This window comes from Marmota monax, unplaced genomic scaffold (genome assembly GCF_021218885.2).
Source record: "Marmota monax isolate L192 unplaced genomic scaffold, Marmota_monax_Labrador192_F-V1.1 WCK01_AAM20220418_F8-fsc00475, whole genome shotgun sequence".
Lineage (NCBI taxonomy): Eukaryota > Metazoa > Chordata > Mammalia > Rodentia > Sciuridae > Marmota > Marmota monax.
The window spans coordinates 333,893-357,453 of record NW_026693913.1 but is presented as its reverse complement, the minus strand read 5'-3'; the positions used below and the strand labels follow the sequence as shown (position 1 = coordinate 357,453).

At 58.4% G+C, this 23,561-nt stretch overlaps 2 protein-coding genes across 7 annotated transcripts in view; one reads left to right on the top strand and one right to left on the bottom strand.

Annotated features, from left to right (window-relative positions):
- The first annotated feature begins 5,547 nt into the window (after positions 1 to 5,547).
- Grin2c (glutamate ionotropic receptor NMDA type subunit 2C) lies at positions 5,548 to 16,584 on the top strand. The gene is made up of 12 exons (XM_046463398.2): positions 5,548 to 5,979; positions 7,964 to 8,562; positions 9,151 to 9,265; positions 10,106 to 10,317; positions 10,443 to 10,608; positions 10,850 to 11,003; positions 11,952 to 12,077; positions 12,202 to 12,431; positions 12,800 to 12,960; positions 13,477 to 13,664; positions 14,485 to 14,717; positions 15,064 to 16,584. Exons 1-12 carry the CDS (start codon positions 5,581 to 5,583, stop codon positions 16,192 to 16,194), a joined length of 3,714 nt encoding a protein of 1,237 aa, XP_046319354.1. The 5' UTR covers positions 5,548 to 5,580; the 3' UTR covers positions 16,195 to 16,584.
- Positions 16,585 to 18,713: 2,129 nt separating this feature from the next.
- Tmem104 (transmembrane protein 104) overlaps positions 18,714 to 23,561 on the bottom strand; it is a 52,667-nt gene continuing 47,819 nt past the window's right edge. For all 6 annotated transcript variants that reach the window (XM_046463403.2, XM_046463399.1, XM_046463404.1 and 3 more), the window contains exon 10: positions 18,714 to 22,489. In XM_046463403.2, the coding sequence (XP_046319359.1) occupies positions 21,729 to 22,489 (761 nt within the window). In that variant the 3' untranslated portion in view covers positions 18,714 to 21,728. The remainder of the gene's footprint in view (positions 22,490 to 23,561) is intronic.

The following is a 23,561-nucleotide window of genomic DNA, read 5'->3' as shown; positions in this document are numbered from 1 at the left end:
GGGCAGTGAGTGGTGCGGGGATATGTCAGTCTGGGCTGCAGAGTCCCCCAACTGTTGCTGCTGGAAGCCTCTGGGGCAAGGAGTCGGGTGGGGGCCGGGACCTGGGGCTGAGACTGGGTTCGACTCGAGTGAGGGGGCTGGAGAGGGTGAGGACCCCAGAGGGTGAAAGGGGCTGTGGCGGCTTCAGGAGCCCATTCCTCTGGTTTCCCCATGTCTATGGGGCACCTGCTGTGGTGGCATCTACCTTCCACTGTGTTACCCTTAACCCCCTGTGATCCCCCTAGGCCCTCCCCTCTCAGCTCTCCCTCTTCTCTGCCCTCAGAGAATCAGAGTGGGCTTCTGATGTGGTGGCATCTTCCAAAAACCAACCCTGATCCCTGGAGGACACAGGCTAGGAGGACTCAAAAAAAAAAAGCGGTGGCATAAGAGGGGTCTGGAGAGCCTGAGCCCCGCTGGCTGAGCCCTGGCCGCAGCACCAGGGCACTTTGTTCCCCTGGGGATTGCTCTCAACCAGGATCCCCCGACGCCTGGGAGGGGAAGTCTGAGCTTCCTGATGCCAAAGGCAGTGGGTACCTAAGCCTAGGATGGCAAGGCCAGGACCTGTGAAGGCACGGGCGGGCACCTTGCATCCTGAAAATTCCCAGAGGTGTGTTTGGCTACCCTTCAAAGGTCCTGCTGGGTGAGTGGGCCAGAGGACCCCTGGGCCTGATGCTCAATCCATTTGTCCATCCCGGTTCCCTGCCCTGCTAGCCCAAGGAGACTTAGCACTCAGTCCCCCGGCCCTTGGATGGAGGCCTCATCCTCCATCCTGATCCTGGCCATGGAAAAATCAAGGAAAGGACCTTATTTGAAGAGGGTGCCATCGTACTGGCTCTATTTCGGAACCAGTCCAGTTCCTAAAGGAACCAGTGGCTCTGAACCTGTTTCTAAATTGGGAAGAGTAAGAATGTGAAAGGGACAGGTAGGCAGGAAATCGGACTCCTGAGTTCGCTCCGGCCCCAGGGCGCCTTGGCTGGGACCTGTCTCACAGCGCCGTCTCCAGGTCTGCTCGCCACCCCCACGGTGGGGCTTGAGATGGAGACCCAGCCCGGGGCACTGGGCTGGGGACCTTAAGGGCCAGGGACACCCACAAGGGGTAGGGGAGAGGCAGGGGGCGCCGAGTGCGTGGTGCCCAGTTTGGCCGCCAGGAGGCGTGGCGCGGGTCCCCGCGCCGGGAGTCACCGCCGGCGCCGCCGCATCGCGAGTGTCCTTGAGCCGCGGGTGACAGTGGCTCTCGCCGCTTGCGCCCCCTCCTCCCGCAGGGGCAGCCTGATGCCACGTTTCCTATGAATTATTTATCGCCGGCCTAAAAATACCCCGAACTTCACAGCCCGAGTGTAAGATTCCTGCCGAGGGGAGGGGGCGGGGTGCCCCCGGGGGCAGAGCGGGATCAGCCGGGAGGGGGCAGTTAGTCTTGGAGCAGCCAGAACTAGGTGCCCCAACAGTGGGGGCAAGATGGAAGGCCAGGCTCTCTCCTGGCTCCTGGGTTCAGATTTTAGCCAGGCAGAAGCGAGCCAGGGAGGGAGGGAGGGAAACCCGACGGCAACGGAGGGGCTTCCCCGCAAGGGCATTGGGTCCAGTGGGCAGGGCCTCTCTAGTGGGAGGAATGAGCACCGCGGATGGGTGGGGCCACCTCCTGGGGCCAGAGCTCCAGGCCTGCGAGAGGGGGAAGCCTTCAGTGTCCGCTGTGTGAGTGTGAGTACGTGAGGGTGTGTGGTGTGTGGGTGTGTGGGCGTGCGTGTGCACATCCTTTTCGGAGAGCCTGTCCGAGGTATGGGGAGCCAGGAGAAGGGCAGGGATCTAGCATGTGGAAGCCTCAGGTAGGTCCCAGAGGACTACCTTTGCCACCCTCTGCCCAGGGTTTTTAGGATACAGTGTTCAGCAAACATTAGTGGCCCTTAAGGAAAGGGGTGAGACCCAGAGTGGGTGGGCAGAGAGTCCCTGAGACAAGCCTCTGCCCTCCAGGAGCCCTCAGTCTACCTGCCGCAGGGCAGGATGGAAGGGCCATTGCAGAGGCCAAGCTCAGAGCTCCCAATCTGGAGAGGACCCAAAGGTTGTGTCTTCTCCCTCCAGGTCCAGAGTCTGATGGATCAAGGAAGGCAGGCACTGGCAGGAGCAAGATTTGGATTGGGCTCTGAAAGACAGTGGAATTTTGTCAGGAAGAGGACACTCCAGCCCAGGGAAGAGCAGGAACCAGGGCCTGGAGATGAGAACAGTGTGGGCTGTGGCCACTGGGCTGGCAGAGTTGGGGGCTCCATGAGGGGGAAGACAGTAGGTTGGGGTCAGGGTGTGGGGGACACTGTGCCTGAGACTAAGCTGTTTGGACTTCATTTGTGGGCACCGGGAGGCAGTTGTCCTACTTGAGGAGGCACACAGGGGCCAGAGGAGAGTTTTGGCAGCCCAGTGGCACAGGCAGGTGGGTGGGAGGGAGGTGGAGAGGGGAGGTGGGAGGCTGGGGGAGGAGTGGCTGGGTTAGTGATGGCATGCCACTGGGCATGGCGGCCACCTGGTGAGGAGACTGGAGCCCAAGTCTGCTTGAATCTGTCTGCCCGTTGCTTTGTGGGGCGCGGAGAGTTGCCTGATACCAGCGGTCCCTCATTTGAGACCCTCTGGCTAGAGGCACAACCTCCTTCCACTTCTCCTCTTCTCTGTTCCCCCCAGGAGGACATCTTGGAGAGAGGTTCTGGGGGCAGTGCCCCTTTAGGGTTAGGAGAGGACCTGAACCCTTTCTATAGATCACACTGTCTGAAAGAAATAAATAGGAGCACAGGTGTCATTTTAAAGTTTCTTATAGCCACATTTTTAAAAGTAAAAAAAAGACAGGTGAAATTAATTTTAATAGTGTATTTTGTTTAATTCAATATATCCAAATGTTATTTCAACATGTAATCAATATAAGACCATCAATGAGGTGGCTTTCATTTTTTCCATGTTCTCTTCATATGCAGTGTGTATTTCTCACTGGCAACATGCTGGGTTTGGATGAGAAACATTTCAGTACTCTACAGTTGCCTGGGGCTGGGGATACCGTATTGGCCAACACAAATTGAGGACTGAGAGCTCATTGTTGGGAGGTGGAAGTGGCAGGAGGGTTGAGGCTTCCTGAAAGCAGGCAACCTGTAGGGACTAGAGGCGTGGGCAGAGATGAGCACACTGGCCTTGTTAAGAAACAGAGAGCATGACAGCACGTGTGTGTGTGTGTGTGTGTGTGTGTGTTGCTGGGGATGGAACCCAGGACCTTACCCATGCTAGGCAAGTGCTCCACCACTGAGGGCTGACAGTGCCCTTTGCTGTCAGGATTTTGCAATCCCAGATTGGTGTTAGCTTCAGCTACTACTAAGAATGTAAGATCGCGTCCCAGACTCAAACAGGTTTCCAGACTGACATTTTCGTTAGTGCACCAGGAAACTGTACACATGGGAGATTTCAAGGGCACCAACATGAACCCGGTTTCCCTCCCGTGTCCCAAGTCATATCTTCTCAGCCTGAAATTCTGCCACGTGGTGTTTTAGCTTAAAGCTCTGACTGTCGTTAAACTACATCTCCCTGGGGAATGATAATGCTTTGAGCTATTATCAGTCCCTTTTACCTTCGTGTGCATGAGCTAGGGATCCTCAGCTAAGAGAAGGTCTTGCTGGGGAGGCAGAGCTTGAGGAGAGTAGGGAGGGCAGGGTATGGTGGGAAGGAAGGAAGTTTAGAAAAAAAGAGGCTGGAGGGGCTAACAGCAGACCTGCTTGCTGATTCTCCAGATTGGACTCTGAGTTCCTGGAGGGCAGGGTCCACGTCTTACCCATATTGAAATTCTACCACTCAGTGTGGAGCACTGTGCCCATGTCACATTTTTGAACTAAAGAGTCCCTTTGTGGTCTCCATTGGAGTGATCTGGTTGGCAACCCTGGAGAAAAAGAACATTTTCCAGAATGTTCCTCCGTGGGCCTTGCACTTCTCCTCCTATCTCCTTTAGAGAGAGCTGGAGGCCCAGGTCAGCCCTTGTGTCGATGCTGGGTGAGAAACTAGACCCTGGACAAAAGGAAGAGAGAAACTTGGTGGTGGGCAGGCAGCAGGTGGCCCTGGAGGACAGCTGGCGCCTGTGCCGCCGTGTCCTCAAGCCCCGTCCTGAAGGAAATCTGACTTTCAAACGTGGTTTCTGGGGTGTTTGTAGCAGCTTTTTTTTTTTTTAAAGCTGCATTTTTTGTTACAAAGATGTGCAAATTCTGTAGGGGGCACCTACCCCTGGGCACCCTCGGTTCAGAAGTTGTTAGTGAAGGAGAGGAGGAGTGGTCACAGCGGGGCCTGACGGGCAGGGGAAGGGGGAGCTCTGTCACAGGCCCCCTGGGATTCACATTACTCTCCACAGCTTGGCTCTTGGTCCTGATCCCAATGACCGTGGGCAGCAGGCGAGTGTGCCAGGCCCTTGGGCTAGGTGAAGAAGGCCCTGCATGCACACCCGTGATGCACTGGAAAGCAATTTGTGTGTAAGATGTCTTGGGGGTCTCAGGTGCCCCTGCCATGAACACTCAGTGCCACCACACTCATTCTGGGGAGAGCTGCTCCCAACTGAACCCACGGTGGGAAGGGTAGTGATGATGTCCAATGTCCAGGAGGAGGGCTCCAGGCAGAGCCACACAGGGGAGGGCCCTAGGGCTGGCTTCAAGGAAGCAGAACTCTGAGCAGTTGCAGCATCGTGGTAAGGGACAGATGGAAGATCCAGTTTGGGCTTCAGGGAGGATGGGAGTGGGACATGGGGGTGTCACAGAGCTGCCTGCCTTCACCCAGTTGAGGGGCTGTCATCTATAGGATATGATTGCTAATGATAGCCAATAGTGTATTATCACATGTAAGCCCTGACTGCTGTGATTAGCTCAGGTAAGAAAACATGGCTCAGAGAGGCTAAGTGACTCTATCAAGATCACACAGCTAGTAAAGGGCAGAAGTGGGACTTGAACGCTGGTCTGTCTGATTCAGATCCATGCTCTGAACACCAGACTAGCATTTTCAGTGCACCTTGCTAGGGCAGAGCCCCAATGGCTGGGCTTTAGAAGGCCTATAGGGGGCTGGAACGCCAGGCCCACCCTCATCGCCCCTGGGCTGTCCCTGATCAGAGGTTGTCAGGGAAGTGGTGGAGGCGAAGGAGCTGGCAGAGCCAAGCCCCGGGCAGCTGGAAGGGGGAGCTCCGTCAGAGGCCTCTGGGGACTCATATTACTCTCTGCAGCTTGGCTCTTGGTCCCACTCCAAAATGACCATGAGTAGCAGGGACTCCTTTCTTACCAGGGGTGTTGTTCAATGGTAGGATAGAGGGTGACAAGCCCCTGTCCTGGCTCCTGTCCCAGCCCTGTCCCTCTGGGGATGCTCAGCTAACTGCTGTCTCTTTCTCTGTGTCTGTCTTTGTCTGTCTGTCTGTACCTCTCTTTATGGAGGGAGGTGTGCCCCTCTTCTCTTTCCTTTTTTGGATGCGTCCCTCTGACCCTCACATCGTGTCTGTCTGTCCATCTGCCTCTCTCTGTGCATGTCCTGGTCTCTCCACAGGACCCTCTGGTGGACATGGGTGGGGCCCTGGGGCCAGCCCTGCTGCTCACCTCGCTCCTTGGTGCCTGGGCAGGGTCCGGCTTGGGGCAGGGCCAGCAGGCTATGACAGTGGCCGTGGTGTTTGGCAGCTCAGAGCCGCTGCAGGCCCAGGCCCGTATCCGCCTCACCCCCCAGAACTTCTTGGACCTGCCTCTGGAGATACAGCCGCTCACCGTGGGAGTCAACAGCACCAACCCCAGCAGCCTTCTCACCCAGATCTGTGGGCTCCTGGGTGCTGCCCGGGTCCACGGCATTGTCTTTGAGGACAATGTGGGCACCGAGGCAGTGGCCCAGCTCCTGGACTTCATATCCTCCCAGACTCACGCGCCCATCCTCAGCATCAGCGGGGGCTCCACTGTGGTCCTCACCCCCAAGGTGCTGTCTGATCTCTTGTGCCTTCCTCCCTTCCAGCATGGGACTGGGGACCAGGGCTGAATCTGGAGTGGGAAGGGGAAAGTCCTGGAGGCTGGGACTGGATGGGGTTGGCAAGGAGGTGACTTGAGGGAGTCGGGAGACTCTGGAAGGGTAGTCCACATTCCAGAGGATCAACTTTCTGGGCTGCTGTCCCATTTGTGTCTGGATGAGGGTGGGCAGTGGCTGCCCTGTCTGGTTGGCTGCCTGCCTCTCAGCCCTCCCCTGTCTGGCTCCAGATGGGGGGGGGGTGGGGGGCAGGGACCAACCGGGGATGGGATCTGAGGAAGTGCCCCACTGGGCAATTGAAGTTACCCTCAGGAGATAGCATTCCAGGGACAGGTCACTGTCCAGGCATGGGGGAAGGAGAACCAATGCTGCCCTCACAAATGCGCTGTCCTCGCAGTTTCCTGGGGAGAACATGTAAGCACACATGCATCTGCAGTCCCTACCAGGGCCAGCGTTCTGGAGAAAAAACATGGGATACTGTAAGGGAAGGGATGCTCAGGAGGTCCCTGTTTGAACAGTATTGGCCAGGGAAGGTCCCTTAAAGAGTGATGTCCACACTGAGACCTGGAGGCTGAGAGGGAGTTGGTCGCAGGAGCGGAGGTCAAGCTCGGAGCTTTGGAGGAGCCGAGAGAAGCCTGGAGGAAGAGGGGTCCAGGTCACAGGGGCTGGCATTTGGCCCACTGTATTGGGCCTCCAAAGGTGCTGAGGGAAGAGGCTGATCTGATTTGCCTTCGTTTTATATTATGGAGAATTCTGAGTATACACATGAGTCTAATGAATCCTCATTTACCTCTCACCCACCTTGGCCAACCCACCCCAGACTCTCTCCCAACCACTCTCTCTCTTCTGGGTTAAAGTGAAGCAACACCCAGACATCTTATGATTCCATCTATAAGCATTTTGGTTTGTATCTCTAGCAGATAACGGCTCTAAAAAAAATAAAACTGCCATACATCATCATGTCTAAAAATTAATAAAAGTTCCTTAACATCACCAAATATCCAGCCAGTGTTCACACCTCCCCATTGTCTCACAAATGTCATAAATGTTTATTTTTAAGTCAGTCTGCTTGAATCAGAAGCCAAATTGGGTTCACACATGGGGATTGGTGGATATGGCTTCTGAATCTCAACCTCTAGGCTCCTCCTTCATCTCTCCCTCTCCCTTTTAATTGCAAGTCTGGGGGAAAAACTGGGTTGCTTGGCCTGTAGTTTCCCGTTTGTTTTTTAAAAATATTGGCACTGTGGCAGTGTGCTGAAATCTCCGAGGGCCTACAGTGCCCAAGAGAGAGACTACCTGTTAGGAGGGTGCTGCACTAGCCCAGGCGGCCAGCCTCCAGGGCCTTGGGCTTTCCTGATGGCAGAGGTAGGGGGAGTAGGAACGTTTTGGCCTCCGGCGCTCCCGGGAGGACGGTGCTGTCCCAGTTATCTCTGGTCCCCGGCAGCAGCTCTCAGGATGGTGGTTCTCAGCCCTCGCAGTGCTTGCAAAAAACCACAGATGCCCAGCGTCGCACCTTTGAGATTCGGATTCAGTTGTTCTGGGGCAGCGCTTCTCACAAGAGCGGGCTCGAGAAAAACCGGAAGAGCGTGTTAAACATACAGATTCCAGGCGGCGTCCCCAGAGATTCTGATCCAGTCGGAGTGGGGTACGGCCCGAGAATCTGCATTTCTAACAAGCTCCCAGGTGGTGCAGATGCTGCTGGTGTGTGGTCCAGCGTGGTCAGGTGGGGGCCCTAGGCCTGCGTGTTTCACAAAGCTCCCCAGTTGACCCAGGGGACAGAGGGGTTAGGAGCCACTTGGAGCTTGAGGGAGGGAGGGAGGGAGGGAGGGAGCCGCTGTGCGCAGGAGCCGCTGGAGGGGCCAGAGTGGGTGGGGAAAGAGGCGCGAGGCGGGGCTCAGCCCGCCCCGCCCCGGCTCAGGCCCCGCCCCCCGCCCCCCAGGAGCCGGGCTCCGCCTTCCTGCAGCTGGGCGTGTCGCTGGAGCAGCAGCTCCAGGTGCTCTTCAAGGTGCTGGAGGAGTACGACTGGAGCGCGTTCGCTGTCATCACCAGCCTGCACCCCGGCCACGCGCTCTTCCTCGAGGGCGTGCGCGCCGTCGCCGACGCCAGCTACCTGAGCTGGCGGCTGCTCGAGGTGCTCACGCTGGAGCTGGGCCCCGGAGGGCCACGCGCACGCACCCAGCGCCTGCTGCGCCAGCTCGACGCGCCGGTGCTGGTGGCATACTGTTCGCGCGAGGAGGCAGAGGTGCTCTTTGCCGAGGCGGCGCAGGCCGGCCTGGTGGGGCCCGGCCACGTGTGGCTGGTGCCCAACCTGGCACTGGGCAGCACCGACGCGCCCCCTGCTGCCTTCCCTGTGGGCCTCATCAGCGTGGTCACCGAGAGCTGGCGCCTCAGCCTGCGCCAGAAGGTCCGCGACGGCGTTGCCATCCTGGCCCTGGGTGCCCACAACTACTTGCGCCATCACGGCGCCCTGCCCGCACCTGCTGGGGACTGTCGCAGCCACCCTGGACCTGTCAGCCCTGCCCGGGAAGCCTTCTACAGGTGGGCACCTGCCCAGGCATGGGGGTGAGGGGTGGGGCACTTCAGGGAACCTGGGTGGCAGTGAGCTTGGGCCCACTGGTTCTATCTCCCATAACTGTGTGCCCTAGGGCCAAGTTACCTCGCTTCTCTGGGTCCTCATCTGAGAAAACAGCAGGTGTCAGGGCGTGGCGAGGTGTTACAGGAAAATGGAACAGTTCAGAGCAAGCAGAGCAGTGTGGCACACGTCTGCCATCTCCTCTGCTGGGGAGGCCCACACACAAGACTCAGGGGAGGCTGGCAAGTTTGAGGTCAGCCTGGGCAACCTAGCGAGACCCTGACTTCAAAATTAAAAAAAAAAAAAAAAATTAAAAAAGGACTGGGGATGCAGTTCAGTAGTAAAACACCCTTTGGTTTGTTCAACCCCAAATACTAAAGAAAACAACCCTCCAAAACAAACAAGCAACCCCCCCAAACCACACACAAAACAATCACACAACAAGTCTAAATGTCTTCTATTGGGTGGTGAAACAGGAATGGGACGGTGGATGGGTTGGGCAGAGCCATAGGCTTGGGGGATGGGGACAGCCTGACACCTCTCCCCTGTTACAGGCACTTACTGAATGTCACCTGGGAGGGCCGAGACTTCTCCTTCAGCCCTGGTGGGTACCTGGTCCAGCCCACCATGGTTGTGATTGCCCTGAACCGGCACCGCCTCTGGGAGATGGTGAGAAGGGGGTGAGCCCAGGGATCCTTGGTCTTTTCTCATCTTGAGAGCCCAGCCCCGGTCAAGCCCACAGCTGAGCAAAGTCTCTTCTGTCCTTCCATAGCCCCTCATCCTTCTGGTCTCAGCTGGGACCTCCTACCCTAGGAAACCTTCCAGGTCCCCCAGACCCTGCTCTGGGCTCCATGACATGCTGGCTTCCCTCCACTACAAAGTGTATCAAGCAATTTTATCACACAGTCCTGCCCCAGGGGATTAACCTACGTGTGTGCCCGCCAGACAGATGTGGAAACAAATAGAATACAGAGTCGTCCATGCTGAGTAGAGCCATGTGCAAACCAGGATGGCAGTGACAGGAGGAGCAGGACTAGTTCTGCCTTCGAAGGAGGAAACTAGGGAATACAGGACTGGGAGGTGGGCCGCAGAGGGTTGGGCAGAAGCCCACCAGGAGGGGTCTAGCCTGGTACAGGCAGAAGGGCGTTTTAAAGTGATATGACTGAGGAAGTAGGATGGGGTGGTAGGATATGTGTGAAAGTCCTGGAGTGTCAGCTGAGGAGGAGAAGGGGACTGAGCATTGTGAGGCAGGGGCACAGGGCCTGAGGAGGGTGCCTGGGTGGCAGCAGCACAGGGACCAGGGCTGGGGGAGGCTGGGGAGCCAGCCTCTGGCCCATGCTTGGCCCCTGGTTCTGTGTCTCCTGTTCTCCAAATGCCTCTGCCCCAGCCCTGCCTCTGTCTGCCCCAAATGCCCCTAGAAAAGGGGCATTCTTGGCCCTGGGAGGCTGCACCTAGAGGGTGAGGGTAGGGGGCTGAAGGTCCTGGACTGAGGCTGGTGGTCCTCCGCAGGTGGGGCGCTGGGATCATGGAGTCCTCTACATGAAGTACCCCGTATGGCCTCGCTATAGTGCCTCCCTGCAGCCTGTGGTGGACAGCCGGCACCTGACAGTGGCCACCCTGGAAGAGCGGCCCTTTGTCATTGTGGAGAGCCCTGACCCTGGCACCGGGGGATGTGTACCCAACACTGTGCCCTGCCGCAGGCAAAGCAACCACACCTTCAGGTCTGGTGTGAGCTGGGGGCCAACACTGGAGGGTCAGTGGTTGCATGCCTTATGCCTGGGTGTGGGGAGGGTCTGCAGCCCAGGTGGGTGCTGACTCTGGTGGTTTCTTGCGGTGGCGGCTGCAGCAGCGGTGACGCAGCCCCATACACCAAGCTCTGCTGCAAGGGCTTCTGCATCGATATCCTCAAGAAGCTAGCCAAGGTGGTCAAGTTCTCCTATGACCTGTACCTGGTGACCAATGGCAAGCACGGCAAGAGGGTGCGCGGAGTGTGGAACGGCATGATTGGGGAGGTAGGCTGGCCCCCGCCCCACCCTGGGCCCACCCACCTACATACGGCCAGGCTCCGTGCAGCTCTCAGCCACCTCCGGTTGTCACAATAATGTGTGTGGCCATCACTGAAGGTTGAGCCCTGGGGACCCCCGGTGGGAACACAGGAGTCCACTGGTGGGGGCCCTAAGGGGTACCAGGCGGGGACTGGGGAGCATGCTCCAGCTCTCGGGAGCCCCTTCTTCAGTCCCCTCGTGGCCCCAGGTGTACTACAAGCGAGCAGACATGGCCATCGGCTCCCTCACCATCAATGAGGAGCGCTCGGAGATCGTGGACTTCTCTGTGCCCTTCGTGGAGACGGGCATCAGTGTGATGGTGGCTCGCAGCAATGGCACCGTCTCCCCCTCGGCCTTCCTGGGTGAGGCTCGGGCGGGCAGGGGTGGCTCTGGGGTGGAAGGGCCCATGGGGTGAGTGTCATGGGTGAGATGAGACATTTGGGCAGCTGGAAGGGACATCAATGCTGAGGGTGGGGGTAGGGAGAAGGGGTAGATGATGTGCCACTGTGAGGGACAGGGAACCATGGCCTCGGGGGAGTGGGAAGAGATGCTAACTTCTCACTGGGAGGCACCCCTTTGTGCCAGGTCCCACTAGGTGCCCAGGATACAGCCTGGTTCTTGCCTTCCTGAGTGTCCAGTTAGGAGTCAGATGGGACTGGCAGTGCTAAGTGGCACAGAGAACTGTGAGGACAGGCAGGATGCTGAGGAGGGGCTGAGAGCTGTCCCAAGGAGGAGGAGTGAGGTCCCAGCTCACTCCTAAGCAGGAGTGAAGTCCCAGCTCTGTCCTTCCTGCTGGGTGGTCTTAGGCAGGTCACTGAACCCCTCTGAGTGGGTTCCTTAGCCACAGGGAGAAAAAATCTGACTTCCTAGAGGTGTCTTCATGGCAAAAGAGCAGGACCTCTTGGTGGTAACGATTGCTTTTCAAGGAGGCGTAGACCTGGGTCCTTCCTTCCAGTACCCTGAGCCTTGGTTTCCATGTCAGTAGAATGAGGATTGGGAATTGGCCTTGGAGACTCTGATTCCAGGTAGAAAGACCAGGTCATTCCTGCCGGGCCAGGCAGGGGACGTGAGGCCAAAGGAAGGCTCCTGAGGGTGGGTGATATGTGCTTGTAGGGACAGAGGGAAGGGAGAGACTGACCTCCCTTGGGGGTCTCTCCTGGGACTCTGCTGCTCAGAGGGTTAGAGGTCACCTTGGCTCCATCCACAGGGATGGTGGGCCCCTGCTTTGACCAGATGGACCCACCAATCTCCACCAGGTGGGGGCTGAGGGAGGCAGTTCTGAGGTCTGAGTCACCTCCCTCTGTCTCCAGAGCCCTACAGCCCCGCAGTGTGGGTGATGATGTTTGTCATGTGTCTCACCGTGGTGGCCATCACTGTCTTCATGTTCGAGTACTTCAGCCCCGTCAGCTACAACCAGAACCTCACCAAGGGCAAGAGTAAGCTGTCTGTTGCCTGGGCCTGGGGGCAGGGGGTGGGCAGTGATGGGGTCCAGGCTGGGGCTGAGACAGAAGCCCTTTGGTGGTGGGCAAGAAGAGTCCCAGCATCCACCCTCCTCCCCAGAGCCCGGGGGCCCATCCTTCACCATCGGCAAGTCTGTGTGGCTGCTGTGGGCCCTGGTGTTCAACAACTCGGTGCCCATCGAGAACCCCCGGGGCACCACCAGCAAGATCATGGTCCTGGTGTGGGCCTTCTTCGCCGTCATCTTCCTCGCCAGCTACACTGCAAACCTGGCCGCCTTCATGATCCAGGAGCAGTACATCGACACTGTGTCAGGCCTCAGTGACAAAAAGGTTCTGGGGCCACGGCCAGTGGAGGTGGTGGTGGGGACAGGCCTTGGAAGGGCGAATATAGGATGATCAGAGAGCGGGGAATTTGAACTGGAGGCCAGAGAAGGACGATGTGGGGTAGTGAGGGGGTGGAAATGGGCAGTGACCACTCAAGTCCAGCGGTTGAGTGGCTTTGGGTAAGTCTCACCCCATCTTGGGCCTCAGATTCTCCATTTGTAAAATATACACGCAGCCTGGACTGTGTCTCAGGTCCTTCTGCTCTGACTATGCAAGTCCAGCTATGCAGCTGGGCTCTGGGGCTGGCATTTGGGGCTCTGGTGCCTGGGACGTTGGATGAAGTGGTAGAGATGGCTGCTGTCCTCCACCTGCAGTTTCAGAGGCCTCAGGATCAGTACCCACCCTTCCGCTTTGGCACAGTGCCCAATGGCAGCACAGAGCGGAACATCCGCAGCAACTACCGGGACATGCACACCCACATGGTCAAGTTCAACCAGCGATCAGTGGAGGATGCGCTCACCAGCCTCAAGATGGGGTGGGTCCCCATGGGTCCCCAGCCCTGCACTCAGCCTCTGTCGCCAGCCATATGTCTCCCCAGTGACCAGTCTTAGCTCCATCCCTTCCTGAGAGACCCAAGGTGGGAACAGTGGGGCTGGGTTATCCCGCAGGGCTTCTGGGAAAGGGGGAAAGGGTATAGGGCAGAGCAGAGCTGGAATGGAAATGGATGCCCACCATGTTCCAGACACACAGCTGTGTTGCTGAGCAGAGTTCAGCCTTGGCCTGACACGGTGGTGGTTGTCTTTCGCTGGGTCTTAGAGACATGTAGAGGTTGGGCAGGGGAAGGGGAATGTCCTCTGGGGACACAGTTCCCGGGCTTCTCTGAGGAGGAAGGTGGGAGTGGTCCTTGCAAAGGCAACAGAGAAGACTCTGCCCACCTGTCCTCACTGGTGGTACCCAACAATCTCAGGTGTTCAGACCCCCGCCAGGCCCCAGGTCAATGCCCTGTCCCACCTGTATGGTCCCTGGCCCTGAGGGCTCAGCTTATCCCCAGGAAGTTGGACGCCTTCATCTATGATGCCGCTGTCCTCAACTACATGGCGGGCAAGGATGAAGGCTGCAAGCTGGTCACCATTGGATCTGGCAAAGTCTTTGCTACCACTGGCTACGGTATCGCCATGCAGAAGGACTCCCACTGGAAGCGGGCCATAGACCTGGCACTCCTGCAGTTCCTGGGGGATGGTGGGTGCTGCCATTGCTGGGGGCTGGGGTGGTCCCAGGGTATCTCTACTACCACTTTGTGTGCCCACAGCCTATGGGAAGGAAGAGGCTCTGGGGGTGAGGTTGGGGCAGTAGGGGAGCAGGTATTAGGAGCGCTGCATGAAGACCTGGAGAAGGGATGGGCTTGTAGGAAGGAGCAAGAACCAGAACTGGGGAGTCCCCCAAAGGGCAGGGATGATAAGGAAGGCGTTGGGCCACACAGGGGGTTGCGGGTGGCTGAACTTTCTCTTTCTCCAGGACCCCTCCCATGATTTTTCCCAGATGAGCACCTCCTTTGCAGTTTGGCCTCCCCATTTCCATCTTGAGATTACCGGGGGTAGTCCAGAACCAGGGCTAGGCTGGCTCTGGGAACAGGGGTTCACATGTGCCCGCCCTAACCCCAGGGAGTATTGAGAGGAGCCCCATCCTGATTAAGTAATGCTCTCGTTATTATGTGGTGCTTGTGGTCTCCAAGGGGCCCAGCTCCATGCTCAGTGTGCAGAGGGTAAAGTGTACAATGACGAGTGAACAACAAATGAAGGGGTGCTAAACTTGACCCAATTAACAAGCCTTTCCTGGGCACGTGGGTGGTCTTTGCTGGGGGTGAGCAGGTGGCCCACAGCTTCTGCTTTGCTTTCCTTTGTTTTGGCTGACACTGCCCCCATCTCACTTGAGTGGTCCCACTTGAGAAATAAGGGGTGGTACCCTGTCCCCAGACCCCTCCTCCATCCAGGCACGGGTTGAGTGTTGTTAGTGGGTCCATTATGATTGGCTCCTGAGTCAGGTACACCCTCTTCCCTAGGAGAGACCCAGAAACTGGAGACAGTATGGCTCTCGGGGATCTGCCACAATGAGAAGAATGAAGTGATGAGCAGCAAGCTGGACATTGACAATATGGCTGGGGTCTTCTACATGCTGCTGGTGGCCATGGGGCTGGCCCTCCTGGTCTTCGCCTGGGAGCACCTGGTCTACTGGAAGCTGCGTCACTCAGTGCCCAACACATCCCAGCTGGACTTCCTGCTGGCTTTCAGCAGGGTAGGTGCCTGGGGTACTAACTAACCAGTTAAGTCAGAGCTGGCCATGGCCCCATTTACAGATGTGCAAACCAAGGTCCTGGGAGGTGGCTGGCTTGCCAGCACCACTGGGGTTGGAACCCTCCAGCGCCATTTACGAGATAGTGTGATTGATTAGAATTGGCTTCTGGAGGTTCAGAAGTCAAATTCATCTGAAAAGCAGCACAGAGCCTGGCACATAGGGGACGCCTAACAAACGGTTGCTTCCGGGGATTTGAAGGCCATCATGCTTGGAGCAGGGCAAGGACAGTGGAGGCTCTTCACGGAGGGGAGGACGCCGTTCACAGCCTGCCTTTCCTCCTATCCAGGGCATCTACAGCTGCTTCAGTGGGGTGCAGAGCCTGGCCAGCCCCGCACGGCCGCCCAGCCCAGACCTCACGGCCGGCTCGGCCCAGGCCAGTGTGCTCAAGATGCTGCAGGCGGCGCGCGACATGGTGACCACGGCGGGCGTGAGCAGCTCCCTGGACCGCGCCACGCGCACCATCGAGAGCTGGGGCAGCAGCCGCCACGCGCCCCCGCCGGCCTGCCCCGGGCCCGGCCCGCGACCGCAGACCCCCGGCCCGCCCCCCGAGCCCAACCCCAGGGGCTGGGGGCCGCCGGGCGGGGGCCGTGCCGCGCTGGTCCGCAGGGCCCCGCAGCCCTCCGGCCGGCCGCCGACGCCCCGGCCTCCTCTGCTCGACGTCTCCCGGGCCTCGAACCCGCCTGCCTGGGAGGCGCGGTGGCGGCTCTGCGCCGGGCCCCACGGGCGGCACCTCTCGGCTTCCGAGCGGTGCGCGCTCTCAGAGCGCCCCCTGTCCCCTGCGCACTGTCACTACAGCTCCTTCCCCAGAGCCGACAGGTCCGGACGCCCCTTCCTCCCTCTCTTCCCGGAGCCCCCGGAGCCGGACGACCTGCCGCTGCTGGGGCCAGAGCATCTGGCCCAGCGGGAAGCCCTGCTGCGTGCGGCCTGGGCCCGGAACCCACGCCCGCGCCACGCTTCTCTGCCCAGCTCGGTGGCCGAGGCCTTCACTCGGCCTGGCTTGCTGCCTGCCAGGTACGCCGGCCACACTTGCTCCTGCCCCAACAGCTGGCCGGCCTGCAGGCACTTGGCGCAGGCACAGTCGATGCGGCTGCCCTCCTACCCGGAGGCCTGCAGGCAGGGCGTGCCAGCAGGGGTCCTCGCCTGGCAGCCCAGACAGCACGTCTGCCTGCACGCCCATGCCCACCTGCCATTTTGCTGGGGGGCTGTCTGCCCTCATTTTCCACCCTGCGCCAGTCATGGCCCTTGGCTTCCTGGGTCCTGGGGGCCTCCAGTGCACAGGGGCAGGACCTTGGGACTGAGCACGGGTTACAGGGACAGTGGGGTGCTGGAAGAGGTCAGCAGGGGAGCCTGTGGGACCAAAGGCTCCCGAAGACCCTGCACCTGGAGGCGGATCTCAAGCCTGGAGTCAGAGGTGTGAGGTGCGGTAGTTCTGGTTCCTGTTGGGCTGGATTCTCTGCCTGGCACTGTCAGGGATAGGGACAGGCAGCCTTGGGCTTTCCTGGCTTCTGCAACCATATGCTGGCCAGGGGTCCCAGTGGCAGATGATTCTTCCATGGCCAGCTCAGTGACCTCGACAGGCTTTGGCTGTGTCCTCATCACGCAAAGCCCCATCCATCCAGCATGTGTCACAGGGAGCAGGGCCATTGAGGGTGTCTCTGCCCTGGTGTTAGTCTGGCCCTGGTCGTGGCTGCTGTGGCCTTGGCGTGAGAGCACGGAGGCTAGACCTGGGGGTGGGGCAGGACCATCCTGCTCCTTGCTCCACCTGACTGGAGTTTCTAAGTACGGAGACATTAAACCAACCTCTTACAACTCACTGCGCCTGGCTGCTCATTCTGCATCCTGAAAGGGGCATCACAACCTGTCGGCAACAGGAGCACCATGGGAATATCCAGATATTCAGTCTTGACAGGGCATCTTCTGGGAGCAAGTGGGTGGCTTACCCTGGGGGAGTCTTAGGGGTGTCTGGGGAGGATGTGGGGAGAAGGTGAGGCTGAGGGATGGGCTCCAGGTCACAGAAGCCACTTGGTATTCAGTGCCAACTCAATCTACCCTGGTGCCAGATGTGATCAGCATGGGGGGCGCTGGTGGTGATGAATGGAATTCAGTCTTCAGTCTCCTTGAGAAGGGAGGCCCAGACCAGGGACTGCAGGTGTCTCGCCAAGACAGGGACCACCTGGGAGCCTGACAGTGTCAGGGTGGGAAGACAGCGGAAGGTCTGTTGGGAGCCTGCCAGGCTTGCCTGGCCCTTGGCTGGCTGCATGGGCTCTGTGGGCTCTGAAGCCTGGCCTGGCTGGCATCCAGGGCCAGGTGAGGCTCAGTCTTCCAGGTGCCAGGACTTCTCAGGTGGGAGAATTTGCCCACTGTTCCATCCGCTCATCCTCCCCCTGGGGTTCTCAGCTGACCTCCTTTCTCTGTCACACCATTTGCCCTGGGCCATGTGAAAAGATGGCTCTTGTTATAGTCTTTGGTGTTTTCACATCTGCAACTACATTTATCCCCCTCAATGACTGAAGCGAGCAAGGAATCCTCCTTCCATTTGTTCCACAAACATGGTAGGCACTATCAATTCTGTCAAACCCTTTCCTGATTGTCCTTAACAGGTTGGGTGGAGGCCAAGCAGATTTGTCCACATGAAAAGAGGCACAGCCTTGCCTGGCTCCCTTTCTCTCCGCCCAGTGCCCTTCCTGGGGAGCCAGGTAGGGTGGGGGACAAAGTTCTCAAAAGGTTTGGCGTGATGTCCCAGCTGGTGCCAAGGAAGCAGGGTTCCCTCTTCAGTCTCCAAAGAGAGGCCTGGGTAGAGGCCATGAGAATTGACCTTTTGGTTTGGTTTTAGAGGTGGGAGCAGTTGAGATATAGTAGGGTGGGATACATCTCCATTTGTGGCTAGAGTCTGACCACCCCAAGAATAGGTGGCCCTCCTACATTACGGCCAAGTTCACCTTCTCTGCCCTATGGATGGTCTTGGGCTGGAGCCAGAATCAGACAGGTAGGGGGTGCGAGTCTAGGTGAGTGCTCTGGAAGGAGCTTGACCTTGGCCACAGCCACGGTAGTGAGAGGGTTAACAGTAGGCTACCAATCCCTGAGTGGGACCCTACATTCTCCCTGAGTCAGGATTTGGTGCAGCCCTGGGGGAGACTGTGGCAGTGGGGCCAGGGACAGGGCGAGGCCGGGCTGCTCTGCTCATTGCCCAAGATCATTAATAATCAAGGACTGGAAAGATAATTAAGAGCCAACTGTGGAGCCGAGCCTGCTGTTGGCTGGGAGGAGGGGCCGCTCCTGCTCGCCAGGCCAGCACTGGCTGCCATCTAGGAACATGAGTGGGGGACACAGTCCCTGGGAAGGGGATGTGGTTCAGGGCTGGTGTCCTTCCTCTCCAAGTGGAGGCAGAAAGGCTGGGGGTGGGAAAGGGAGGAAGCAAGGCCTTGGATGGGAAAGCATCCTAAACCAGGGCCCCATGAGCCACACACCAAAGCTGCTTTTCTGTTTGGTGGGACCCAGGAAGAGAGAGGCCCAGCCACAGTCACAGGGAATTCTGTCTGACCTGCTTTCCTCCTGCAGTTGTCCTGGCTGTATTTCCCTTGTCTTTAGCCCAGTGCTCACATCTACCCCCAGGGTGGGGGACAAAGTTCACAAAAGGGTGGGCATGATATCCCAGACCAGGCCCCTCCAGCCTTGCCTGCCTGGCTCTTGGAAAGGGGAGGTGTGCAGGTCTCCCAGAGGACTGGGGAACCAGAGCCAATCCTTTCCTCCCCTCAAGTCCTCCAGACCCTGAAGAATCGTTTCCTGACTGTGTACTGCAGGCAACGGCCATCACACGCCACCATCTCTTTAGAAGGCTATGAAACCAATTAGATACCTGAAGTCTTAAATTTGAGTCCCAGGTCTTGGGCTGTGAGTGCAGTTACGGCTGGTGAGTGACAAGGGAGGTAACTGGGCATCAGTAAACAGCAGCTTTATTGAGCACTTCTGTGGCAGGTTCTGGGCTCAGTCCTTAATTTTCCATGACCCATCAGTCATATAGGTAGTTACCCCACTTCGCAGAGGAGGCTCGAAGAAGTACTTAGCACTGTGACAGACACATGGCAGGCCCTCTATACAGGTCACTTCTCCCTTTCTCCAGTATGAGGTTGACACTGCCAGCCCCAGCCCCCAGGGAAGAGGGGTGGCAGGGTTCTCCTGTAGCTCTGGATCTTGGTCTAAGGGCCAGATTTTCAGTGGCCCTTGGCATGAGTCAGCCTTGCTAGGGCCTCTGACCCCTGAGCGGGCTGAAATCTCAGCTTTCTACTCCCCAGGGCCTGGCACAGCTGCCACTTCCCCTCTGCTGGCTGCCTGGTGGCTCCTCACCACTCTGGTGTCAGCCTGTTGCCAGGGCTGCTCCTGGCCCCATGTGGTGAGCACAGATGTGTGGCCTGGGGCCTGGACTGGGGCCCACTGCTACCTTCCACAACTCAGCAGTGCCTCAGCCTGTCACCTGCCATCTGCCCCATCTACAAGCCCACAGCCGCCTCTCTGGCCTCAGGTGAGGAACAGCCAGAGGGCTGGCAGCAGGCGCCAGTGCTCAGGTGGGCCTGGCGCCTTGGCAGGGAACAAGCAAAGATTGTCTTCTCCCACCTTGACCTGACTTGCCCTTGGGGCTGCTCTGGGTGGATGAGACAGGTAGAGGCTGCTGTGTTTAAAACTGCCACAACGACACTTGTATCTTGTGCCAGGCTGACATCCAGCTGGCATCCCTGTTCTCCTCACCAATGACCCCTAGAGCCCCTCTGCAAACGGAAACTATGACCCAACTTGCTTCAAACATTGATATAAAAACTCACAATTGTGCTTGATGCACGTGGTGAGCAGCATCACTTCGGGATGTCTAGCTGCTAGGGTCTTTCATCCCTTGTCCTGAATCCACCCAGCCATAAGTGGAGAGAAAGGTGACCTCATCTGACTTCTCCCAAGGCAAGTGGCAGGTGGAGATGAAGGTGCAGAGCAACCAGTTAGTGGGGAGGGTCCCTGCGCGGCATCTGTGACTCCCAGTCACTTCAGGTCAATTCCCTCCAGGGCTGGGGCAGCTGGGGCTCAGAGGAGGAGGGGAATGCAGCCACCAGACTCCACTGCTGTGTGTGGCTCCAGATTGTCACATAAATCAACCTGGGCTTTATGATGCTAATAAATTTGCTTCCAAAATTTGGTTTGGAGCCCGGGGGCAGCAGGATGATTTAATTTGCTTTGTCCTTAAGCAAGAGGGAGTGTAATTGGAGAAGGTAAGTACAGATGTTTTAATTGAGTTCTCAGCAAACAGCAGGCAGCTTCAGGGAGGGCCTAGCACAGGGCATGGGCAGCTCTTCCTTATACGTGGCCTTACCACCCTGGCGCCAGCTGGCTTGGCCCCCCAGGGCAGGGTCTCCTGGGAAGATACCACCATAGCAGGTGGGGAGGAGCAGATGTTTTTCACATGGATGGAAGATGATGGCTTATGGGGGCAGGTGCAAGAACTGCCCACATGTGACATTAGCGAGAAAGCAGAGTGAGTGAGGCCAATTTATGACTCAGGGGTTCTCAGGGGCAGGGGTGCCAGGGCCAGAAGCAGAGCGGTGCTGCCTGCAGACCCACATTCCCTGGGCCCCAGAGTGTACCGTCAAACGTCAGAGAGCGACACACACACAGAGGAGGAGGTGGTGAAGGTTCCTTCACAAGGGCTAAGCAAGGCACTGAGATCAAGAGGGCGGGGTAGGGGCCTGAGTTCCCCATTCCCCAGAGAGGCAGCTCCCTGGCAGGCTGCTCTGCGCTCTAGGACAATGGGACCAGGCCCAGGGCTGGGGACAAGCCAGGGTCAGGAAGGATCCCCAGGGCCTGAAGCAGAAGGCACATTGAAAATGCAGAGTTCAACAGAGTCATCTGTTTCCAAGGTGGCCTGCCCAGCAGGTGCAGGCATGATTAGGTGGAGGTGGCTGGGAGCCTGGCCTCCTTCCACAAGAACGGGCAGGTATCTCTTCCTACCCCACGGAACTCAGGGGCAGGAGGAGCGCCACGCTGAACACCCGTGGCCAGACTCTGGAGGGAGCACCCTTGTGTGGACTGGAGCAAGGCAGCTGCTGCCTGCTGGCCTGGCCGTCCGCTGTGGGAACCACGAAGTCCTCTCCGCGCCTCATGCCCAGGGCGGTAAGCCCTTGGGGGTGGTGGTGGGCAGCACCCTCCAGCAGCCCCCTATACTGCAGGAGGCCCAGAGGGCTCCAGGGGGTAGTCAGGGGCCAAAGAGCCCCTACCAGGAAGCACAAGCGAAAGACTTTAAACCCAGCTTCTAGGCTGCCGCGTGCCCTGGGAAGGGATGTGCCATTGGCGCAGTGCCCCAGAGATGGTGGCCACAGCAAGGGCCCTCACAGCTCTGTTCTCAGGGACCCTGGTGCCAGTTAGCACTTCCCATTCTTGTCACTAGGAGCGGCACTTAGCGACTCTCAGGCCTGGCAGAGAGTTGGGTGCTGCCTGCCATAGGCAGGCCAGGTTAGAGGACCAGGGCCTAGGACTTGTCTCTGAAGGGACAGCAGCTGCTGGTAGACAGGCAAGGACACAGGAAGGGGCTGGGGAGGGCAGAGGAGGGGACACGGAGTCTGGTATAAATAGCAGCAGTGCCAGCACTGCATGTGCTACTACATGGAGGGAGGAGCCTGCCTCCAACAGCTGGAGGGGGCAGCAGTGTGACTGGGACCAGCTGCGTGCTGCCCTAGGCAGGAGGGCACGGCAGGGAGCTGCTCCAGGGGACCAGGCCCTCCAGGGGACCAGGCCAGCACAGACTAGATAGGGCCCTGGGTAGGGAGGAGACCCCCAGTTGGAGATGCAGAGGTCCCCTCTGAGCGCCCCTGTCTTCCTGCCCATGAAGCCCTGGGTGGCAACAAAAATCTTGCTCTGCAGCGGCAAGGCCGTGGTGGGGTCCCTGGCCGTCTTGTCACCAGGCACACCCTGCCATCAGAGCTTGGTCTCACTGAGAACAATGTTGGCTGTGACGAAGAAGAAGCAGGAGAAAGCCCAGAGCAACACGAAGCCCACCCAGAAGGTGTGGTGGAACGGGGACCTGTGCTTGTTGACGGTCCCGTAGCCGAAAGTCACCTGGGTGTCCTTGCGGCAGTGGTACACCAGGAAGGCAGGGATGACGAACTGGATGCCAGTGCCTGCATAGGCCCCCGTGATGCCCACCAGGGACTCCAGGTCATGTGTGCAGAAGGCCACCAGCACGGGTGGCACCAGGGTGATGGTGGGGAAGACCACGCGGTCTACCACCCAGGGGTACGTGCCGCCCTCGCGGTGGAAGAGCGTCTTCCAGTTGTTGCGCAGAGTCACGGCGATGATGGGGAAGTTGGTGCTGATGGTGAAGACGGGGAAGAGGCCCAGGAAGAGGCGCACGGCCGCCAGACCCACGACGTCGCAGCGCGCAAAGTTGAGGGTGTACATGTCCATGAGGCTGTCGCCACGGAAGCAGAAGATGGCGGTGAAGGAGAGGAGGCCATAGAAGGCCAGGATCAGCACGTAGTCCAGGAACACCAGTCGTGTGAGGTAGCGCTTGGAGGAGACGGGGGTGACGAGGGACGGCAGGGAGTGCTGGCACATGAAGGAGTAGACGCACACCCCCAACAGGTTCCGGAGCCCTGAGGGGTCGGCCAGGGGCGGGTGCCCCTCTCCTTGGCCCTTTCCGATGCGGACCAAGGCCAGCACAATCATGATGGCGAAAGCTGGAAGACAAGATGGGAGTGAGCCACGGCATGGGACAGTCCCCTACCTGGGACTCTGTAGCCTGGGGACCTGTGGGGGGGCTAGAAAGAACCCACAAGAAAGAACCTTTAAATTCAGATTCATGCGACCCAAAGCCACATTGTGGAGCAGGTCAACATGGCTACTAGAGCTTATGAATGCCCCACCTGCCCCTCTCTACACCCTGTCCCCTCTGCCCAGTGTGGGGGTGTCTGGTTATGATTCAGAGCAGTGCTATGCTAGGGTATCAGCAGGGTGGCCCTGTCCCCTTCCTGGCAGGTAGCAGGCTGGCAGCACACCTGTTCCTTTGCCCTCTCTGGTTTAAAGGGTGCGCCTAGGGAGCCGACGGCAAGTGCAGGGCAGAAGGGACAGAGCATTTGGAAGGAAGTGTCCTCCCAGGCTTGGGGCAAAAAGGCAGGAATGCCGGGTGCAGACGTGGAGCCAGCACCTACGGCAGGCGGGAAGTGGCCAGCTGTCACACTAGGGAAGAAATGGCACCAGGGGGCAACTCTGGGACTACTGAGTCCTGAGCTGCTGGCACCGAGGCTGGCGGCAAATGACTTGTGGTTCTGTCCTCCTGGCCTGGTGGCCCAGCTAGTGGACAGAAGATTTGCTGCAGAAGTAGGAAGACCTGTGACCCTGCCTGACTAGAGCAATCAGGCCTCTATCACTGCCCAAGACCGGGCTGCCTCATACAGAGGCACTGCAGACCAGCTCACCAGCCTGTCCTCTGCCACCTGAATGCCTTGGAGGTGGCACAGCAGAGCCACCTGCACACAGCAGAGTTCAGGAAGAACTGAGCCATCAACAGAGAGTGTTCCTGGCACTCTGAAAAGATGAGACTTCTAGATCTTTCTGCAACCCTCTGGCTTCTGTACCTGCTCTATGGATCATTTAGAACTGGCCCTGTTAGCTACTTAACAACACGGAGACGACCAGTGTCCCCGTCTCCAGTCTGAAGTTTATAACCCCTGCTGTCCCTGTTCAGAGCAGACCTGACAGCCCCTCTAGCCTCACCCAGGTCCCTCAGATAACCATGGGGACATAGGTGAA